Source organism: Cyprinodon tularosa, unplaced genomic scaffold, assembly GCF_016077235.1.
Source record: "Cyprinodon tularosa strain WSP-4 unplaced genomic scaffold, ASM1607723v1 ctg537, whole genome shotgun sequence".
Lineage (NCBI taxonomy): Eukaryota > Metazoa > Chordata > Actinopteri > Cyprinodontiformes > Cyprinodontidae > Cyprinodon > Cyprinodon tularosa.
The window spans coordinates 73,375-95,665 of NW_024039271.1; the positions used below are offsets into that span (position 1 = coordinate 73,375).

The following is a 22,291-nucleotide window of genomic DNA, read 5'->3' on the forward strand; positions in this document are numbered from 1 at the left end:
CACCTGGAGGAGTTGGTTTTGTTTACAGTAAGGGCACAATAACGTTGGGGTTAACCCTGGAAGTAAAAGCTTTTGGAAGGTTCTGTGCATCTCTGCAGTCAGTAGCTGCTGAACGAGGGTGACTGTAAAAATCTGAGCTGGATTAAAGACCCACTGCGTGGTCAGTCAGCAGGACCTCCAGTAGCTGATGGGATGAGCTGCAAAGGTCCTCAGGAGAACCAGCTTTTCCACCAATAGAGTTTGGGGTTGCTAAGCTCTGCTGGACATCCGTCCGTCCGTCCTCTCAGACATCTTCAGGACTGCTTTAGGGACCATTTGTCCATTTAAGTCAGATCACATGATCTTCAAAGCATCCAGATCAGATCCAGGATCTCCTTCATACCAGAGATGTTCAGATGTTCATTGTTCATAATGATGATAAACTTTTAATAAAATCATACATCTGATCAAAGTGTTCAGTAGCTGCTTGATGTGACTGAAATAAACACTATTTCTAACAATGAGTCATTCCTGTGAAGCTTCTCCAGGATTGTTAAAATACGTTGGTGCCACAGAATTGGGGCCTCAGTGTCTGCTGCCCCCTATCTGTAGATCATTAGCACTACATGAAATGATGTGGACAGCAAATATAGAATAGAAAATCCCTTTATTTTCCCTCCATGGGTAATTCTGGTATTTACATCAACAACAGGATAAAAATGGTCACACAAATGTGGACCTTAGAAAAATGTATCAGAATAAAAATAATAGTGAAGAGTTAAAAGATAAACAATAAAATCCTGTAAAGTATTTTAACAACATAAAACTGGCGAATAAATACCCAACATGCAGCTATGGACATTTTTCCAGTAATGGATATTTGAAAATAGCAGCAACATCAGAGATGTGCAGAATGACAGCAGAATGTTATTTAACTAAGGTAGAAACTGTGCAAAATCAGCATGAACGGATCAACTGATTGAGGTTGTTGGGAACAGTGGTGGTTCTAGAATCTTCCAGCTGCTGGGACAAAGGATCTGTAATAACGCTCCCTGGTGCATTTAGGGGGCAGCAGTCTGTCACTGAAGGAGCTCCACCATCATCCCTGCTGGGGTGGCAAGGGCTGCCGTCTACGGGTAAGAGGCACCGTCCGCCCTGGATAGGGGGGCGGGGTCCATCCTGGATAGGGGGGCGGGGTCCATCCTGGATAGGGGGGCGGGGTCCATCCTGGATAGGGGGGCGGGGTCCATCCTGGATAGGGGGGCGGGGTCCACCCTGGACAGAGGGGCGGGGTCCATCCTGGAAAGGTCGCCAGTCCATCTCAGGGCAACACAGAGACAAACGGGACAAACAACCATTCACACTAACACCTAAGGAGAATTTAGAGACCAGAACCAGGACCGGAACTGGAACCAAAACCAGAACTATAAACCAGGACCAGAACCAGGACCAGGACCAGAACCAGTCAGGAGGAACAGAAGGTTTTATTGAGCTGTGGAGATAAACAACATCTAGTGTAGAAAATACTGATTATCAAAAAGGCAAAGTGATAGAAGACCCTTTGGGGGGACGGGGGAGGGTCACTGTTGCCATAGAAACGGAGCAGCAGTCCTTCCTCCTCCTGGTGTCACATGAGCGACCTGCGGCCGAAGGAATCAGGACGTTTCAAGAACCAAAGTTCTGCTGATGCTGCTGGAACCACCTGATCCAGGAACCTGGTTGCCCTGGTTACCAGCAGAGTGCAGCGGCCCGGAACCACAGAGGAACTCGTTAGGTGTCTATGTTGGGGCGTGTGGTGCGGCTCAGTTCTTCTTCATGTCCTCCAGCAGTTTTATGATTCGCTCGTTCTGCTCGATGATCTTCTGGCTGTACTCGTTGTCCTTCTCGCACTGCTGCCTGATCAGGCGCAGCAGTGCGTCTCCGCAGCGTTTCCTACTGGGCTGCGGCGCAGTCAAGCCGTTGCTGGTGGAGGCTGCGGCACGGCAGGGTGGCGGGGAGGAGCGGCCCTTGTTTGGGGCCCCACATGAAGCGATGAGGTGAGGGGCCTCCACAGCTCCCCGCTCCCCGATGGCCTCATGCATGGCTTCAAACCAGGGCCAAGTAGCGGCCCTGCCCTCCTCCTCAGACGACCTCAGGTTGGGGTTCGTCAGCTCCTGCAGGAGGAACGCGGATCGTTAGCCTACCTTAGCTTTCTGTCAGCTAACGACGTCCTAACAGGAATCTACCTTGTATTTGGATTTGAGGTTGTCCCACTTCTTGGCCGCCTGGGTGGGAGTGACCACCCCTTCCACCCCCGTCTCCTGGATGACCTGCCTTATGATGTCACAGCGTTAGTCAGTGGACTCATGGATGGACAGAAGCAGGACTGGGATGGACTTACTGCCACGCTCCGTGGACCTTGTTTCTCTTCCCCGTGAACAGGAAGTCCAGGCGGGTTCGGGTCTGGATGAACCTCAGCGTGTCTTCGTCTGTGACTGCGGGACAGAAGGATCCAGACTTTACTGGTTCCAGCAGGAACCGCTTTGTCTTTCTACACCGAGTTACCGACAGGAAACCATTTATTGTTAACGGAAAAAACCCACAGTGGACAGGAAGCAGCCGGCTTCCTCTACCTGCCGCTCTGCTCATTGGCACTTTGGCAGAGACTCCTCCTGCTTCCATTCATCAGGATTCAACCGTCAACCATCAATCATCTGAAGACTGAAATATGGAGGCAGAAGGAATGCCGCACGCTTTTCCCTGTAGACTTCCGGAAAACAGCCGCTTCCTGTGGCGCCTGCAGAGGGCGCTGCTGCTGAACCAGAACCATGGAGACCCATCTGAACAATGGAGACCCATAAGAACAATGGAGAACCATCTGAACCACGGAGAACCACCAGAACCATGGAGACCCATCAGAACAATGGAGAACCACCAGAACCATGGAGACCCATCAGAACAATGGAGAACCACCAGAACCATGGAGACCCATCAGAACAATGGAGAACCACCAGAACCATGGAGAACCACCACAACCATGGAGAACCAGCAGTACCACGGAGACCCACCAGAACCACGGAGAACCACCAGAACCATGTAGACCCACCAGAACCATGGAGACCCACCAGAACCATTGAGAACCACCACAACCATGGAGAACCACCAGAAGCATGGAGAACCACCAGAACCATGGAGACCCATCAGAACAATGGAGAACCACCAGAACCATGGAGACCCATCAGAACAATGGAGAACCACCAGAACCATGGAGACCCATCAGAACAATGGAGAACCACCAGAACCATGGAGAACCACCACAACCATGGAGAACCAGCAGTACCACGGAGACCCACCAGAACCACGGAGAACCACCAGAACCATGTAGACCCACCAGAACCATGGAGACCCACCAGAACCATTGAGAACCACCACAACCATGGAGAACCACCAGAAGCATGGAGACCCATCAGAACCATGGAGACCCATCAGAACCATGGAGAACCACCAGAACCATGGAGACCCATCAGAACCATGGAGACCCATCAGAACCATGGAGAACCACCAGAACCATGGAGACCCATCAGAACAATAGAGAACCACCAGAACCATGGAGACCCTTCAGAACCATGGAGAACCACCAGAACCATGGAGACCCATCAGAACAATAGAGAACCACCAGAACCATGGAGACCCTTCAGAACCATGGAGAACAAACAGAACCATGGAGACCCATCAGAACCATAGAGAACCATCAGAACCACGGAGAACCAACAGAACCATGGAGAAGCATGGAGACCCACCAGAACCATGGAGAACCAACAGAACCGTGGAAAACCACCAGAACCATGGAGACCCAACAGAACCATAGAGACCCACCAGAACCAAGGGGAACCACCAGAACCATGGGGAACCACCAGAACCATGGAGAACCATGGACAACCACCAGAACCATGGAGACCCATCAGAACCATGGAGAACCACCAGAACCATGGAGACCCATCAGAACCATGGAGACCCAACAGAACCATGGAGAACCAGCAGTACCACGGAGACCCACCAGAACCACGGAGAACCACCAGAACCATGTAGACCCACCAGAACCATGGAGACCCACCAGAACCATTGAGAACCACCACAACCATGGAGAACCACCAGAACCATGGAGACCCATCAGAACCATTGAGACCCATCAGAACCATTGAGAACCACCAGAACCATGTAGACCCACCAGGACCATGGAGACCCACCAGAACCATTGAGAACCACCACAACCATGGAGAACCAGCAGAACCACGGAGAACCACCAGAACCACGGAGAACCACCAGAACCACGAAGACCCATCAGAACCATGGAGAACCACCAGAACCATGGAGACCCATCAGAACAATAGAGAACCACCAGAACCATGGAGACCCTTTAGAACCATGGAGAACCACCAGAACCATGGAGACCCATCAGAACAATAGAGAACCACCAGAACCACGGAGACCCTTCAGAACCATGGAGAACCACCAGAACCATGGAGAACAAACAGAACCATGGAGACCCATCAGAACCATAGAGAACCATCAGAACCACGGAGAACCAACAGAACCATGGAGAAGCATGGAGACCCACCAGAACCATGGAGAACCAACAGAACCGTGGAAAACCACCAGAACCATGGAGAGCCAACAGAACCATAGAGACCCACCAGAACCAAGGGTAACCACCAGAACCATGGAGAACCATGGACAACCACCAGAACCATGGAGACCCATCAGAACCATGGAGAACCACCAGAACCATGGAGACCCATCAGAACCATGGAGACCCAACAGAACCATGGAGAACCACCAGAACCATGAAGAACCAATCGAACCATGGCGACCCACAAGAACCATGGAGAACAAACAGAACCATGGAGAACAAACAGAACCATGGAGACCCATCAGAACCATGGAGAAGCATGGAGATCCACCAGAACCATGGAAAACCAACAGAATCGTGGAGAACCACCAGAACCATGGAGACCCAACAGAACCATGGGGAACCACCAGAACCATGGAGAAGCATGGAGATCCACCAGAACCATGGAAAACCAACAGAATCGTGGAGAACCACCAGAACCATGGAGACCCAAAAGAACCATAGAGACCCAACAGAACCATGGGGAACCACCAGAACCATGGCAACCCACCAGAACCATGGCGACCCACCAGAACCATGGAGAACCAACAGAACCATGGGGAACCACCAGAACCATGGCGACCCACCAGAACCATGGAGAACCACCAGAACCATGGAGAACCACCACAACCACGGAGAACCAGCAGAACCACAGAGACCCACCAGAACCACGGAGAACCACCAGAACCATGTAGACCCACCAGAACCATGGAGAACCACCAGAACCATTGAGAACCACCACAACCATGGAGAACCAGCAGAACCACGGAGACCCACCAGAACCACGGAGAACCACCAGAACCATGTAGACCCACCACAACCATGGAGAACCACCAGAACCACGGAGAACCACCAGAACCACGAAGACCCATCAGAACCATGGAGAACCACCAGAACCATGGAGACCCATCAGAACAATAGAGAACCACCAGAACCATGGAGACCCTTCTGAACCATGGAGAACCACCAGAACCATGGAGAACAAACAGAACCATGGAGACCAATCAGAACCACGGAGAACCAACAGAACCATGGAGAAGCATGGAGACCCACCAGAACCATGGAGAACCAACAGAACCGTGGAAAACCACCAGAACCATGGAGACCCAACAGAACCATAGAGACCCACCAGAACCATGGGGAACCACCAGAACCATGGAGAACCATGGACAACCATCAGAACCATGGAGACCCAACAGAACCATGGAGAACCACTAGAACCATGGAGAACCAATCGAACCATGGCGACCCACAAGAACCATGGAGAACCAATCGAACCATGGAGAACCACCAGAACCATGGAGAACCAATCGAACCATGGAGAACCACCAGAACCATGGAGAACAAACAGAACCATGGAGAACCACCAGAACCATGTAGACCCACCAGGACCATGGAGACCCACCAGAACCATTGAGAACCACCACAACCATGGAGAACCAGCAGAACCACGGAGAACCACCAGAACCACGGAGAACCACCAGAACCACGAAGACCCATCAGAACCATGGAGAACCACCAAAACCATGGAGACCCATCAGAACAATAGAGAACCACCAGAACCATGGAGACCCTTCAGAACCATGGAGAACCACCAGAACCATGGAGAACAAACAGAACCATGGAGACCCATCAGAACCACGGAGAACCAACAGAACCATGGAGAAGCATGGAGACCCACCAGAACCATGGAGAACCAACAGAACCGTGGAAAACCACCAGAACCATGGAGACCCAACAGAACCATAGAGACCCACCAGAACCATGGGGAACCACCAGAACCATGGAGAACCATGGACAACCATCAGAACCATGGAGACCCAACAGAACCATGGAGAACCACCAGAACCATGGAGAACCAATCGAACCATGGCGACCCACAAGAACCATGGAGAACCAATCGAACCATGGAGAACCACCAGAACCATGGAGAACAAACAGAACCATGGAGAACCACCAGAACCATGGAGAACAAACAGAACCATGGAGACCCATCAGAACCATGGAGAACCATCACAACCATGGAGAACAAACAGAACCATGGAGACCCACCAGAACCATGGAGAAGCATGGAGATCCACCAGAACCATGGAGAACCAACAGAATCGTGGAGAACCACTAGAACCATGGAGACCCAACAGAACCATAGAGACCCAACAGAACCATGGGGAACCACCAGAACCATGGAGAACCAACAGAACCATGGGGAACCAATAGAACCATGGGGAACCACCAGAACCATGGGGAACCACCAGAACCATGGAGAACCAACAGAACTACGGAGAAACATGGAGAACCACCAGAACCATGGAGAACCAACAGAACCATGGGGAACCAACAGAACCATGGGGAACCACCAGAACCATGGGGAACCACCAGAACCATGGAGAACCAACAGAACTACGGAGAAACATGGAGAACCATCAGAACCATGGAGAACCACCAGAACCATGGGGAACCACCAGAACCATGGAGAACCAACAGAACCATGGAGAACCACCAGAACCATGGAGACCTATCAGAACTATGGAGACCCAACAGAACCATGGAGAACCACCAGAACCATGGAGAACCACCAGAACCACCAGAACCATGGAGACCCACCAGAACCATGGAGAACCATCAGAACCATGGAGACCCATCAGAACCATGGAGAAGCATGGAGACCCACAAGAACCATGGAGACCCATCAGAACCATGGAGAAGCATGGAGACCCGCCAGAACCACGGAAAACCATCAGAACCATGGATAACCACCAGAATCATGGAAAACCATCAGAACCATGGAGACCCATCAGAACCATGGAGAACCATCAGAACCATGGTGAAGCATGGAGACCCACAAGAACCATGGAGACCCATCAGAACCATGAAGAACCACCAGAACCATGGAGAACCATCAGACCCATGGAGAACCACCAGAACCATGGAGGCCCATCAAAACCACGGAGAAGCATGGAGACCCACAAGAACCACTGAGAACCATGGAGACCCATTAGAACCACAGAGACCCACCAGAACCATGGAGACCCACCAGAACCATGGAGAAGCACCTCAACTGTTCTGATCCATTTCTGTCCGGATCTGCAGCTCACTATATTCGGACATTTCTGAGCAGAAAAGAAAGGCAGAACCAGACTTCCTGTTAGCTAAGCTAACTGTAACACCATGAAAGGAAGAGGAGCTACAAATAGACCGTTTCGGACGGAGCTCCTTCCTCCTTCCTTCTCCCCGTTACTTTTCGGACAGCACTTATCATGGCGGACGCTGACGTCATCCACTTTAGATTAAGCGTTTTTACCGACGAGATCATTTCAGGTTGATTCCAACCAGTCATGTTTTATATGAAGCCATTAAAGGCGCAACTTACATGTCCGAGGTCTCTTTTCTGCGGACATTTTCCTCCTTCTGCTTCTTCTTCTTGAAATTTTTATGGCAGTTGGCAAAAACGTTAGGTGAGCATTACCGCCACCAACTGGTAAGGAGTTTGGACCGCACACACAAAAACAAACTGTTGTACAATTTAATCTGTATCAAAAACTCAAATTTAACCAGATATCCTGTTTCTTGATTCATTTTGCCGCAAATTAATGTCAACTTTCATTTTCATATTACCGAGTTTTTTGTTTCTCTGAATCAAACATCTCCTACAACTCCACCGCCTCACATTTCCCTTTGATGTTTCCATATTTAAAAAGTGACCGATTCAATCCTGTGTGTCTGATTCTAAGCGGTGAAATAATAATTCTCTCTTCTTTCCTCTTCTTCTCTTTTGTATTGTATAGAACAACCTTCCATTCTTTTCTTCTTCTTCTTCTCCTCCTCCAGGATCAGGCTGGAGTTTACTTACACAGCCACACAAAACATGGAGGATTTTATTCAGTTGTGGGGTTTTAAAAACATTTTATGTACTGTGTCAGATGATGCAGAACTGCATTTTAACAAGCTCCTCATTTAATGATTTTAACTGACACTTAGTTTACGTTAATTGTCGATATGTTTGAATTGTTATTAAAAGTCAAAGGTCTTCTTCTTCTTCTTCTTCTTCTTCTTCTGCTTCTTCTTCTGTAATGGCGGCTGGCAGAGAATTAAAGGTGTCTTGGCGCCACCTGCTGGACAGAGAGCTAGCAGCATCCAAGGAATGAAACCCTCAGATTCTGTTAAAAAGCTTTAATCCTGCAAATCTTTATGAAATAAATCATTATTGTTAAATATTTTTCTTCCTTTAGTTTTTGATTATAGGCTTTTACTTGGAAAATTAAAACTAATTACTTGAAAATAAAGAAAACGTTCTTATATTAATTAAGTTCTTTATTTATCTATGTTGGTATATCTTACATCTAAAACAAAATTATTTATTTTCTAACTCTCTGAAACTGGCATAACATAAACCTTTAATCAGCCTGATGCATTTTGTTTTATTTACTCGTCTTATTCTCTTTCTATATTTGCTATATTTCATAGTCCAAATGTAGTGAAACGTGTTTGATTTTTATTCAAATATCTAACTGTGTATATTTATATTTATTAATGTTCCTCTGACTTGTTGATTGTCTGTTTTATTATAATTTGCCCTATTATTGATTTTTCTTTATCTAATCTTGTTCATATTACAGAAGTGAAGCAAATAACAGGCGAACAGAGCAATAATCCCAGAGGAGGAAAATCTGATTCAGGAAAAGATCAACATGAGGAACCAGTTACAGGATTTTAAAGGACGTCTCTATAGAATCTGCATGTTGTGACATTTTATTCAGGCAGAGTTTAAAAGTAGCTTTCTTAGAGACAACTTGGCGTTTATGGATACAGGCTGCTAAGATTAATAAAAGATTGATGATATTAAAGCTGTTCAGGCATCAAATCCAAAAAGCACGTCTATTTCCACAAGAGTGAAGTTGAGACGAGTTTTTCCAAGTTTGTACAGTGAGCAGCTGTTTCCAGAATAATACCACCAAATTACATAAAGACCTAAATCCTTACGCAGAGGAAGACGTTTGAGGCACACGTCACAAGATGTGTTTGTGATAAAGTGTTTAGAAGGTAAAGTCAGTTAGGAGCAAAGTGTCTCAGCCTAAAGTCAGGAGATCAGAAACGATTCAGAGAAAGAGGAAAGTTTCCCCTCAGAGTTCAGCAGCAGCTTCATTTAAATAATCTTTAAACCAGCGAGAGAAGTCTTTTACTTTTCTAATGAAAACAAAGATTATTAAACTGAAACGCGTGAGTAGAAAACGGATGCTTATTAATCGCAAACCAGACAGTTGTATGTGTCAGTTTGGTTGAAATAAATAATCGACTCATTTTGGAGAAAATGTCATTTCTGATCCAGTTCATGTTTAAACTGCAGTTCAGGCTAAATAGCAGAGATTAAAGTTTTAACTGCTTAATTCATGTAGTTTTCACATGCAGCTCTGCTGATTACTTTCTTTCTCTTTTGTCATTTTGTGTCTGGCTCAGTTGTTTTTTAAACTTCCTGTTTTGTTTTGGTTCACTAATTTCTGTTCTCTTTTCTTCCTGGGGTTCCCCTTTAATCAGCCTCCCCGATGCTGCTCACCTGTGTCTTGTTGCCTCACCTTTTCCAACTTTTCCTCTGCAGCCATCTTTGCCAGTTCTTCTTTGTGTCGAGTCTTCCAGCCTTTGTTCTTACCTTTCCTAGCAGCTAAGCTTGTTGCTCTTCTTGCTTTTTTGAGCAGCCTGGACTTCATTTCCCTGAGTTCAGTCCTCTTTAGTTGCTTCTGACTGATTTAGTATGTTTGGCTGTTATCAATAACTGGATCAATATTTAAAAGAGACAATTACCCATTAATAAACAAACATAAACATGAATAAATCCCATTAATAAACACCTGAATTAGACAAACTTTATTGTCACCTTATATACACCGAGTTTATACAGAACCAATTTTCCATGCATTCAGCTTTTCAACAGCTAATGAGCAGCTTAGCAGTGAAATGAACATTTCCATTTATAAAGTGCAGCAATGAGAGCTGAGCTCTATTTAAAGGCAACTGAAGATTCACAATGTAGTGCAATTATGATGTCATCAGTATCATGCAGAATCTGGATTTGAATGAATGAATGAATGAATGAATGGGAATTTATTTCAGACAATTTTAAAAACAACAATAAAATGAATCACTAAATACACACAGAGACTAGCTTACATCAAACAAACCTAACACCATTTTCAAACTAACTAAATTCACCTGAACAAAAATAGAAACTAAACCGTCCACCTAATAAACCAGTCGGTATAAACAGCCAGAGAAATGACATCATTCATGCCTGAAAACGGGAATGAAGAAGTAAAACGTATTATTCATGCCCCCTCTCCCTCTAATTACACTCTAATAAACTAGTAGAAGTAGAGTAACTTTCCTGTTAAACTTGTTTTTTTTTATCCAATATTCACACACACACACACACACACACACACGTACAAAAACAACAAAAAAACGACAACATGAAATGAAAATGATCAACCTACAGAGGGCTGAATTCAAAGACACCCCAAAAATTACAGTGAAAAAATTATGTGTTCTATTAGATTTAGGTCAGGTGAGCATGAGAGCCAATCAGTGGTATCAATTCCTTCATCCTCCAGGAACTGCCTGCATACTCCCGCCACATGAGGCCGGGCATTGTCGTGCACCAGGAGGAACCCAGGACCCACTGCACCAGCATAGGGTCTGACAATGGGTGGAAGGATTTCATCGCGATACCTAATGGCAGTCAGGGTGCCGTTGTCTAGCCTGTAGAGGTCTGTGCTTCCCTCCATGGATATGCCTCCCCAGACCATCACTAACCCACCACCAACCGCTCATGCTGAACATTATTACAGGCAGCATAACGTTCTCCAAGGGTTCTCCAGAGCCTTTCACGTCTGTCACATGTGCTCAGGGTGAACCTGCTCTCATCTGTGAAAAGCACAGGGTGCCAGTGGCCGACTTGCCAATTCTGGTGTTCTGTGGCAAATGCCAATCGAGCTCCACGGTGCCGGGCAGTGAGCACAGGGCCCACTAGAGGACGTCGGCCCTCAGGCCACCCTCATGAAGTCTGTTTCTGACTGGTCAGAGACATTCACACCAGAGGCCTACTGGAGGTCATTCTGTAGGGCTCTGGCAGTGCTCCTCCTGCTCCTCCTTGCACAAAGGAGCAGATACCGGTCCTGCTGATGGGTTGTAGACCTTCTATGGCCCTGTCCAGCTCTCCTGGAGTAACTGTCTGTCTCCTAGAGTCTCCTCCATGCTCTTGAGATTGTTCTGGGAGACACAGCAAACCTTCTGGCAATGGCACGTATTCATGTGCCATCCTGGAGGAGTTGGACTGCCTGTGCAACCTCTGTAGGGTCCAGGTAGCGTCTCATGCTAACAGTAGTGACAGTGACCCTAGCCAAAGCAAAACTGGTGAAAAAGAGTCAGAAAAGTTGAGGAGGGGGAAAATGTCAGTGGCCTCCACCTGTAAAACAATTCCTGTTTTGATGGTCGTCTCGTTGTTGCCCCTCTAGTGCACCTGTTGTTAATTTAATTAACACCAAAGCAGCTGAAACTGATTAACAACCCCCTCTGCTACTTACCTGACCAAATCAATATCCCACACCACAGTCCCTCCCCCCATGGGTCCCCCCTCTCACCCCATAGCGACATCCTCCTCCCCTCCTCATCACAGTATGTGTTAAAACCATCAGTTGGAGCCTTTTTCTAAACAGACTCCTGCTTGAATTTTGCTTCATCTCTTTCTGGACCTTCACTCCTCTGACTGAAATGCACATTCTCTTCATGGTGGTTCTGATGTTCAGGTTTACTCTGTAGTAGCACTACTCCTTGGATGCCATAACGCTCCAATTGTTTAATTCATATTTCATGATTTATTGTCTCAAAAGCTCTTTTGAGACAATAAATCAACCAACTGCAGATTTCTTATTGTCTGAGGCGCTGGTGATTTCTTCTATCAATTCAGTGACGGCCATTCCTGTAGATCTTTGGGATCTGAATCCATCCTGACTTTAAGAATTAGTTTATGTTTAATAATGAATGTATCTAATCTATCCACAAATAATTTCTCCAACATTTCTGAAAAAGGTGAAAGTAGAGAAACAGGCCTATAATTTGAGAAATGGTGTCTGTCCCCAGATTTATAAAGTCGAATAAATTTTGGCAATTTTCATCTTTTCTGGAAATTTACGCAAATGAAATGACAGATTGCAGATTTAGGTCAGAGACTGAATAATTCCCTCAATTACCTTCCTAATTACTGTCACATCAATGCCATCACAGTCGGTGGACCTCTTGTTTTTACATTTAATGAGCATATCTATAATGTCTCTTTCTGTCACCGCGGTGAGAAACATGGAATAAGGATTTCTGCTGATTGTTTCATTCAGAGCTCCAGTTGTTGTAGGATCCAGGATTTTTTTCAGCCAGTTTGGGTCCCACACTCACAAAATATTTATTGAAATTATGAACGTGATTAATGTCCTCAAAATTATTATCATTATTCACAAAAAAACTGTGGAAATTTCATTTTTCCAGAGTTTTTCTTGATAAAATGATTCAATACATTCCAACTCCCTTTGATATTTTTCTTATTTCTATTTAATAATTAAATGTAATAAAGCTGTTTAGATATTTGTAGAATAGAAGTTAATGTATCCTTATATTTATTCTCTACCTCTAAATATCTATGCCTTTTGAAATCTCTATATGGTTTGTTCTGTTTTTGTGATCCATGGATCGTTTTCTCAGCAGTTCATCAGTCTGATGGTGGTGGGGAAGAAGCTGCTGCAGAACCTGCTGGACCTGCATTGAATGCTGTGAAGCCTCTTCCCAGAGGGCAGCAGGGAGAACAGTCCATGGTGGGGGGGGAGGGGTCATTGATGATCCTCATCCTCCAAGCCCTTTGGACAAGAAAACGTTTAAATTCGCGTAATGACGTCAGCGGTCTCATAAAAAGTGATGTCAACATCTACAGGGCTTATCCTGCCTCTACCTGAGCTCCTGTTGAAGCTGTTGGTCCAATAAGAATGGAGAAGTGAGTTAACCAATCAGAGAACAGGAGAGCTTACGCACATCCAATCACAGCTCACTTCCTGTATCAGGACAGTTTCCAAAGATGGCCGCCGCTGTGGCAGTGAAGGAGAAAAGTCCATCAGAGAACAGAAGATAGGATCCGCTGAGCTCTAACATCAGGTCAGTCTACCATGATTAACCTGCCGCCGGCTGCAATTCACCATCCAGTTACGCTAATGACGTAGAAGCAGACGGTAGGAGGGCGACGCCGTCTGCGGCTCCGGTTCTCACCCAGAACCTTCAGCCCAGACTGACCCACTTCTAGCAGAACCAGCAGCTCGGTTCGGTTTCTAACGGAACCATGACCCAATATCTGCTGCTGCGGACCGAACCGCTTTAGGGACGTTTTTAAACATTAAACCTGGAAGCTGCGGGTCCAGAACTTTGGACCCTTTCTGCTAAAACCTCAACCATTCCTGCCATAATTTAACCAGGAGGTCCAGCCATCATCATCAACAACTCTGGCAACATAAACATCGTTTCTGTTCTAGTTTCCGTCAAACTAAACATGGCGGATATTTAAACCTGCTATAAACCATGAAGAGCTACAATCAGATCAGACTAAAGAAACTGAGTTTGATGTTTCTGATCAAAGCTAAACGACAACGACGATGATGATGATGATGGTGATGCTGGTGAACTTGGTAGGAGTTTCTATGTGGAGGATCAGATGAACTTTGACCTTCTCTCTGCTGGTCCCTGCAGGTTCTACAGGACCATCATCCCAGCCGCTGCCTGTCTTAGCCCCGCCTTCCTGCTCCTCCTATGCCGCTTGATGGGTGGGCTCCGACAGCAGTAACCTGGAAGGGATCCAGAAGAACAGCCTCCAGGGTGGAGCGTCCCCATCTGGACCTTCTGTGGCCGTTCTGAAGGCCCCTTGCCAATAGTTGATGACGGCCTGAGCAGCAGAGCATGTGGAGAGGGCGGGTCTGGCAGCATGGCCATGCAGGAAAAGAAGCAGGTGGGTTTGCTGCTTGGATCAGAACCAGGCTGGTTACTGTTAACATGTTCATGGGGTGGCCTCAGCCTCAGGGACATGTCCCCTGCACTTTTACTGTTCAAAAACGATGTTACGCTGCAGTACACTGATACTCGTCGAGCACTAGAACCAAGCGGGAAACCAAGCTCAGGCTAAAGCCATCTTCCCTGAGATTAGACCCGCCCACAATCTCCTGTTTGGCCCACTGTGTTTTCTTGTTTGATTAGTTGTCACTGCGGAGTCACTGTTACAAACATCTGATGCGCCACTGAAGCAGGTCTGTGATTGGACGATCACTGCGCTGCTGAAGTCCTACACACTACCGTAATTACAACTATAGGGTGACAAGACCGTTTCTTTGCTTTCTGGTATGTTTTTGATTTTTGAGATAACTTAAACTGTGCAGGAGGTACAGTCTTCATAGAACTGAGTAACATCCGTCCTAAAACACCTTCACTGGATCCATAGAGCAGCAGATCCACTTCTAGATCCTCCACCGCATAAAAAGCTCTAAGTTACCTGTTAAAGTATATTTGTTTCATTAAAAGTTCTGATCAATCAAATGTATTATTGTTATATATTATTATTATAATCAAAAAAGTAAAAAAATCCAATCTATGAATGTGATTTTTATATATCCAAGCTTATAATAAAAGTAATTTTTTTTTTTATCTACATAGATTGTTGCTCCTAGATTGTGCAGTTATTCCTGTCATGCATCCAAACATTTAGTCAGGATGCAGAGATGCAGGAGAAACTTGAGGAAACAATGAAGATCTACTAGAAAACACGCTGAACTTACTGCGTATATAGGAGGGATATTAAATAATACTTGCATCATGCCCCACCCCCCAAAAAAATAAAAAAAAAACACTAATCTTATCACTATCACTAATCTGGTCCATAGTTGTGGGGAAGTTATTTCTGTCTAGTCTGCGTGGGATGTGGGGCCTGAGAGTTAAACTCGGGTTCAAGCAAGCAGCCTTATTTGGTAGTGTGTGTGTGTTGTCCTGTTCTGCCATCAGAGTGAGGACCATTTGCACTAAAGTGATCATTTGGGTTTATGCTAACAGCTGGGTTTGTGGCTAAGGTGTGGGTTTAGGTTAGGGTTATTTGCAGGGTTAGACTCGGTCCGAACTTTCAGGATCAGGTAACCGTGCCGAGCTTAGTTCTTATGACCATTTACTCATCATGCTAGCACGGTTCCTCGCCTCCTATCGGTGGTCCACGATATTACAGCTCTCAAGGCAGCAAACAAAAATGCCGGCGGCAATTATATTCAGGAACTTATGTGCCTGGATAGCCTCCTCTGCCCACATTTCAATGAGAGCCTCGGTCTCTGCATCATCACAGGTCAGAAAGCGCTCTTCTGATGCCTTTTATTGTTAATAAGCTGAGAAGAAGAAGTTTGTGTAGTGAACAGCAAATGAGATCTGTGAATTACAAAGCTGGACACTCTGGAAAACCCGCGATGTGTCGGCTGACTGTAAATAGGAGATGAGATGGTCTGCTGATGTGCTCTGTTATCAGAGAACTGAGCCACAGATGAACTGTGCCGAGTCCTACACAAAAAAACACAGTATTTTGTGATTTGGTGTAGTGCCCAGAGTAGCACTTTGGAAATGATGCAATAGCTTATCTTGTAAGATGGTTGGTTAAAAAAGAGCTATAGAAATCTTTTTGAAATATATTATGCCTGTAGGCTTATGCTCCTGTTTTTTCTGTTAAATGGTGATGTAAATTATGATGATATGTGTTTACAGGGGGCAGATGGTGTGACCCATGGCCTCTCAACCAGTCAGGCACTGGTGAAGCTCCGGGACCAGCTCAGCAGCCTGCTGGAGCAGCACCAGAGAGCCAGACAGAGACGGCTTTCCTGGCGGGTACGCACGTTCTCTCTAAGTCGAGAAAAATTTTCGGAGTGTTTTTATCATTAAAAAAAATAATAATAAATTGAAGCACTTCCATTTCCACCCTTATTTTTGAGCTTTTCTAGAAAATGGATTTCAGAAAGTTTGAACATCTTAAAGATTGTTTTATTTGTTTTAGGACAGCTTTTGATATTTGCGTGTAAGCCTAGGGTCAAGGTCGAACTGCCTCCCACCTGCATGTTCCCAAATACAGAGCTTGGATCACAAACTGAATGTTTTTGTTGATTTTTTATTTCTGCCTTTTTTCAATAGGAGCAGTGGCTGAATAGCTTTCTATACCATGGCAATCGGCAATCCTGTCTCCACTGGCCAGGCGGAGCCCTTACCCTGCTGGTTGTTCTGGGACTTATTTGCTGCCACGGCAGCCAGCCGACTGGCAGGTAAGGGGTGAACCTTCCTGTCATGGACCTAAAATGGGGAAGTTAAGGTAGCATATCAAGGAAAAGCACAATAATTCATCCAAATGCTCTAAACTCCAAAAAGATTCAATTAGCTCTGCCTAAAACATCCACATACCTACCCAAGGTTCTTCTCATATTCTGGATCAAATAATAATTGATTTTACTTTCTTTATCTATATATAAAAGTTTTAAAACCTTTAAGTTCAGAACAACACTTTCAATAATAGTTTCATTGTGATTTCCAGTTCTGGTATAGAGATGGTGAACGCTGCAGCTCTACTCCTCCTCTTCCTGTTGAACCTGCTCTTGGTTGGCCGTCAGGAGAGGCTAAAGAAAACTGAGATGATCCGGCGCCTCAAACGCATCATCAATCAACTCAGTGGTGAGTTGCCGGTGCAAAAGCTCCGGTGAGAACATGTGAAAATCACTGCTGCTTGTCCAGTGTGCTTCTCGCCTGTCTGTCATAGTTGGAACTTGTCCAGTGACTGCAGTCTAGATATCCATTTGAATAATAACTTTCTATTAGTGTTTATTTTCAAATATTCAGCAGTAATTAAGCTGTTCAATATTATAAGATATAAAGTCAAGTTAGCCTGATTAGTGCATCTTGGCTTCATTCGTTTCATCCAGGCTACATCAAGCCAGGTCCAACAGTAGTGCTGACCAGGTTAGTTCTGGGGAGAATGTTTCCATGGCAACAGAAACAGAGGATGAATAAACTATCTTTAAAGGAAAACCCAGGGCCAGCAGGTGGTGCAGTGGTTAGCGCGCACAACCTATGTACGGAGGCCTAAGTCTTCTACACGGGCGACCCGAGTTCGAATCGATGTCCCCCCCCCCCCCAACCCTGTCAGCCTCCTTGAAAAAAACAAGCCACTAGTGCCGTAAAAAAAAAAAAAAAAAAAAAAAAGGGAAAAACTTTTTTATCTTAACTTGCCTCTGAAGGGTTAAATTTTGCTTTCTGATGACGCTGCAGGGCTAAAACTGTCTGCTTCCTACTTTCTCTCCTTTATTATTTACAGATTATGTGTCAGCGTGTGTGGGGGAAGTTCATTGGCCGTCCTCTCTTTACCCTGACCTTTACACGCCCCCGTCTCCATCATGGTCCCTTCATTGGACCTACCGGGACTCTAAGCTCGTCAACCTGCCCGTCAGTCTGCTGGTGGAAGGAGATGTCATCGCTCTGCGACCTGGCCAAGAGGCGTTTGCATCTCTCAGAGGCATCAAGGTCAGACTAGGCTTGGTTTGCTCCTCAGCCCCCATAATGAACTCATTTTCTCCTGAGGAGAAGCTGTGGACTTGGATGGCTCCCTCTCACACCCTCTGTCTCTTCCTCAGGATGATGAGCACATAGTCCTGGAACCAGGAGATCTTTTCCCCCCGTTTTCCCCCCCACCTTCACCCCGGGTTGAGAAAAAGGAACCCCAGAGCCCCCAGCAGCACCGCCTCTTCAGAGTGGTCCGGACCCCGGTGCTGGAGCTGGTCAGGTGGGGGCCTGGATGAATGGGGGGGGGGAACAAGGGTCTATAATCAAAGGATTATAGACCCTAAAACTCTGGTTCCCTCCACAGGAGCAGCCTGGAGCTGGCTCTGTCCCGGCCCATCACTGTGTTGGATAATGAGCGGTTCACGGTCCAGTCCATCATCACAAAGCTGGTCTGTCCTGTTGTACTGGTGAGCTGAGCTGCTGGAGCCTCAATCATTGTTCAATGGTTCTAGGAACAGATGGAGGGTTCATTCATCTGCTCCTTCCTCCTGCAGGTGGCGTTCCTGCTGGTGAACACCGTCCGCTTCTTCTGCGACTCCCCCAGCCTCACACCCAGCAGCTACAACTTCCTCCAGCTGCAGGTAAGACCATGCTACACTCCAGGTGTCGTGGTGTTTTAGATGGAGTCCAGGTGTCGTGGTGTTTTAGATGGAGTCCAGGTGTCGTCGTTTTAGAGGGAGTCCAGGTGTCGTCGTGTTTTAGATGGAGTCCAGGTGTCGTCGTGTTTTAGATGGAGTCCAGGTGTCGTCGTGTTTTAGATGGAGTCCAGGTGTCGTCGTGTTTTAGATGGAGTCCAGGTGTCGTGGTGTTTTAGATGGAGTCCAGGTGTCGTGGTGTTTTAGATGGAGTCCAGGTGTCGTGGTGTTTTAGATGGAGTCCAGGTGTCGTGGTGTTTTAGATGGAGTCCAGGTGTCGTGGTGTTTTAGATGGAGTCCAGGTGTCGTGGTGTTTTAGATGGAGTCCAGGTGTCGTGGTGTTTTAGATGGAGTCCAGGTGTCGTGGTGTTTTAGATGGAGTCCAGGTGTCGTGGTGTTTTAGATGGAGTCCAGGTGTCGTGGTGTTTTAGATGGAGTCCAGGTGTCGTGGTGTTTTAGATGGAGTCCAGGTGTCGTCGAGTTTTAGATGGAGTCCAGGTGTCGTCGAGTTTTAGATGGAGTCCAGGTGTCGTCGAGTTTTAGATGGAGTCCAGGTGTCGTCGAGTTTTAGATGGAGTCCAGGTGTCGTCGAGTTTTAGATGGAGTCCAGGTGTCGTCGAGTTTTAGATGGAGTCCAGGTGTCGTCGTGTTTTAGAGGGAGTCCAGGTGTCGTCGTGTTTTAGATGGAGTCCAGGTGTCGTGGTGTTTTAGATGGAGTCCAGGTGTCGTGGTGTTTTAGATGGAGTCCAGGTGTCGTGGTGTTTTAGATGGAGTCCAGGTGTCGTCGAGTTTTAGATGGAGTCCAGGTGTCGTCGAGTTTTAGATGGAGTCCAGGTGTCGTCGAGTTTTAGATGGAGTCCAGGTGTCGTCGAGTTTTAGATGGAGTCCAGGTGTCGTCGAGTTTTAGATGGAGTCCAGGTGTCGTCGAGTTTTAGATGGAGTCCAGGTGTCGTCGTGTTTTAGAGGGAGTCCAGGTGTCGTCGTGTTTTAGAGGGAGTCCAGGTGTCGTCGTGTTTTAGAGGGAGTCCAGGTGTCGTCGTGTTTTAGAGGGAGTCCAGGTGTCGTCGTGTTTTAGAGGGAGTCCAGGTGTCGTCGTGTTTTAGAGGGAGTCCAGGTGTCGTCGTGTTTTAGAGGGAGTCCAGGTGTCGTCGTGTTTTAGAGGGAGTCCAGGTGTCGTCGTGTTTTAGAGGGAGTCCAGGTGTCGTCGTGTTTTAGAGGGAGTCCAGGTGTCGTCGTGTTTTAGAGGGAGTCCAGGTGTCGTCGTGTTTTAGAGGGAGTCCAGGTGTCGTCGTGTTTTAGAGGGAGTTTTAGATGGGAGTCCAGGTGTCGTCGAGTTTTAGAGGGAGTTTTAGATGGGAGTCCAGGTGTCGTCGAGTTTTAGATGGGAGTCCAGGTGTCGTCGTGTTTTAGATGCAGTCCCGGTGTCGTCGTGTTTTAGATGCAGTCCAGGTGTCATGGTGTTTTAGATGGAGTCCAGGTGTCGTCTTGTTTTAGATGGGAGTCCAGGTGTCGTCGTGTTTTAGATGGGAGTCCAAGTGTCGTCGTGTTTTAGATGCAGTCCAGGTGTCGTCGTGTTTTAGATGGAGTCCAGGTGTCGTCGTGTGTCGTGGTGGTTTAGATGGAGTCCAGGTGTCGTCGTGTTTTAGATGGAGTCCAGGTGTCGTGGTGTTTTAGATGCAGTCCAGGTGTCGTGGTGTTTTAGATGCAGTCCAGGTGTCGTCGTGTTTTAGATGGAGTCCAGGTGTCGTCGAGTTTTAGATGGAGTCCAGGTGTCGTCGAGTTTTAGATGGAGTCCAGGTGTCGTCGTGTTTTAGATGGAGTCCAGGTGTCGTCGTGTTTTAGAGGGAGTCCAGCTGTCGTCGTGTTTTAGATGGAGTCCAGGTGTCGTCGTGTTTTAGAGGGAGTCCAGGTGTCGTCGTGTTTTAGAGGGAGTCCAGGTGTCGTCGAGTTTTAGATGGAGTCCAGGTGTCGTCGTGTTTTAGAGGGAGTCCAGGTGTCGTCGTGTTTTAGAGGGAGTCCAGGTGTCGTCGTGTTTTAGAGGGAGTCCAGGTGTCGTCGTGTTTTAGATGGAGTCCAGGTGTCGTCGTGTTTTAGAGGGAGTCCAGGTGTCGTCGAGTTTTAGATGGAGTCCAGGTGTCGTCGTGTTTTAGAGGGAGTCCAGGTGTCGTCGTGTTTTAGAGGGAGTCCAGGTGTCGTCGAGTTTTAGAGGGAGTCCAGGTGTCGTCGTGTTTTAGAGGGAGTCCAGGTGTCGTCGTGTTTTAGAGGGAGTCCAGGTGGTCGTCGTGGTTTAGATGGACTCCAGGTGGTCATCGTGGTTTAGATGGACTCCAGGTGGTCGTCGTGGTTTAGATGGACTCCAGGTGGTCGTCGTGGTTTAGATGGACTCCAGGTGGTCGTCGTGGTTTAGATGGACTCCAGGTGTCCTCATGGTTTAGATGGAGTCCATGTGTCCTCATGTTTTTTATTTACTCCAGGTGTCCTCATGTTTTAGACACCTTGTTGGACTTCTGACCTCAGGACTTTTTACTGTTTGCACACAGTCGGAGCTCATCCCACTGACCTGATGCCTCTATCCTCTAATGTAAAGTCTGAAAACAAGTGAAATAAGTCAGTTAATTATTCTTGGAGAATGGTTTGGAGTGGTTTATTTAACATAAGATCTCTTTCCTCAAAAAAGTGAAGTCTGCTTGTTAATGGCTTGATTTGTGATAATCACATTGATTTATGTTGCCTTACTCCTTAATATTTAAATTTTCACACCCCCAGAAGTTCTGGGCGAGGAGGAGGAGTAGCAACAATCTTTCAGTCTGACTTACTGATTACTCCAAAGGCAGTTAATACTCTTAGAACATTTAACATTTAACTCTTAATTTCCCTCATCCAACCTGCAAAGCAAGAAAACTTGTTCTTTTTGTTACTTTGTATCGTCCACCAGGTCCTTACTCTGAATATTTAGATGAGTTTTCAGACTTTCTATCTGATTTGGTATTAAAGACTGACAGTGTCATCATATCGGGAGATTTAGACTGCTTTGATCCAGTTAGCAAAACTTCATCTAGCCTTCAACTTAGGGTGGTCGCGAGGGGTGCTGGTGCCTATCTCCAGCTGTCTACGGGCAAGAGGTGGGGTAAACCCTGGCTAGGTATCCAGTCCATCGCAGTGCAACACAGAGACAAACAGGACAAGCAACCATTCACACACACACTCACAACTAAGGAGAATTTAGAGAAGCTAATTAACCTCCATTTTAGATATAATTAATCTTTCTCTGTTACAGGGATATGTACCAAAGGCTTTTAAGGTTGCTGGAATTAAACCTCTGCGTAAGAAACCGTCTCTTGACCCAGATGACTTGGTCAATTATAGACCTATATCCAATCTTCCT

General features: G+C 46.4%; 2 protein-coding genes across 5 annotated transcripts in view; one reads left to right on the forward strand and one right to left on the reverse strand.

Annotated features, from left to right (window-relative positions):
- Positions 1-1,444: 1,444 nt before the first annotated feature.
- LOC119796119 lies at positions 1,445-8,225 on the reverse strand. 2 transcript variants are annotated; one of them, XM_038304531.1, is made up of 4 exons: positions 7,998-8,225; positions 2,360-2,453; positions 2,205-2,292; positions 1,445-2,132 (listed from the first exon to the last, which is right to left on the reverse strand). In XM_038304531.1, exons 1-4 carry the CDS (start codon positions 8,023-8,025, stop codon positions 1,782-1,784), a joined length of 561 nt encoding a protein of 186 aa, XP_038160459.1. In that variant the 5' UTR covers positions 8,026-8,225; the 3' UTR covers positions 1,445-1,781. The 2 variants fall into 2 exon arrangements, with proteins under 2 accessions (XP_038160459.1, XP_038160460.1); XM_038304532.1 differs by lacking the exon at positions 7,998-8,225 and adding an exon at positions 2,562-2,779.
- A 5,459-nt stretch (positions 8,226-13,684) lies between these two features.
- Positions 13,685-22,291, forward strand: part of tmem94 (transmembrane protein 94) — a 32,217-nt gene continuing 23,610 nt past the window's right edge. For 2 of the 3 annotated variants that reach the window (XM_038304520.1, XM_038304522.1), the window contains exons 1-9: positions 13,685-13,813; positions 14,399-14,654; positions 16,436-16,555; positions 16,856-16,983; positions 17,250-17,386; positions 18,027-18,232; positions 18,343-18,491; positions 18,576-18,678; positions 18,766-18,852. In XM_038304520.1, coding sequence (XP_038160448.1) covers positions 14,631-14,654; positions 16,436-16,555; positions 16,856-16,983; positions 17,250-17,386; positions 18,027-18,232; positions 18,343-18,491; positions 18,576-18,678; positions 18,766-18,852 — 954 coding nt within the window. In that variant the 5' untranslated portion in view covers positions 13,685-13,813; positions 14,399-14,630. The remainder of the gene's footprint in view (positions 13,814-14,398; positions 14,655-16,435; positions 16,556-16,855; positions 16,984-17,249; positions 17,387-18,026; positions 18,233-18,342; positions 18,492-18,575; positions 18,679-18,765; positions 18,853-22,291) is intronic. The other variant, XM_038304521.1, reaches the window with a different exon arrangement.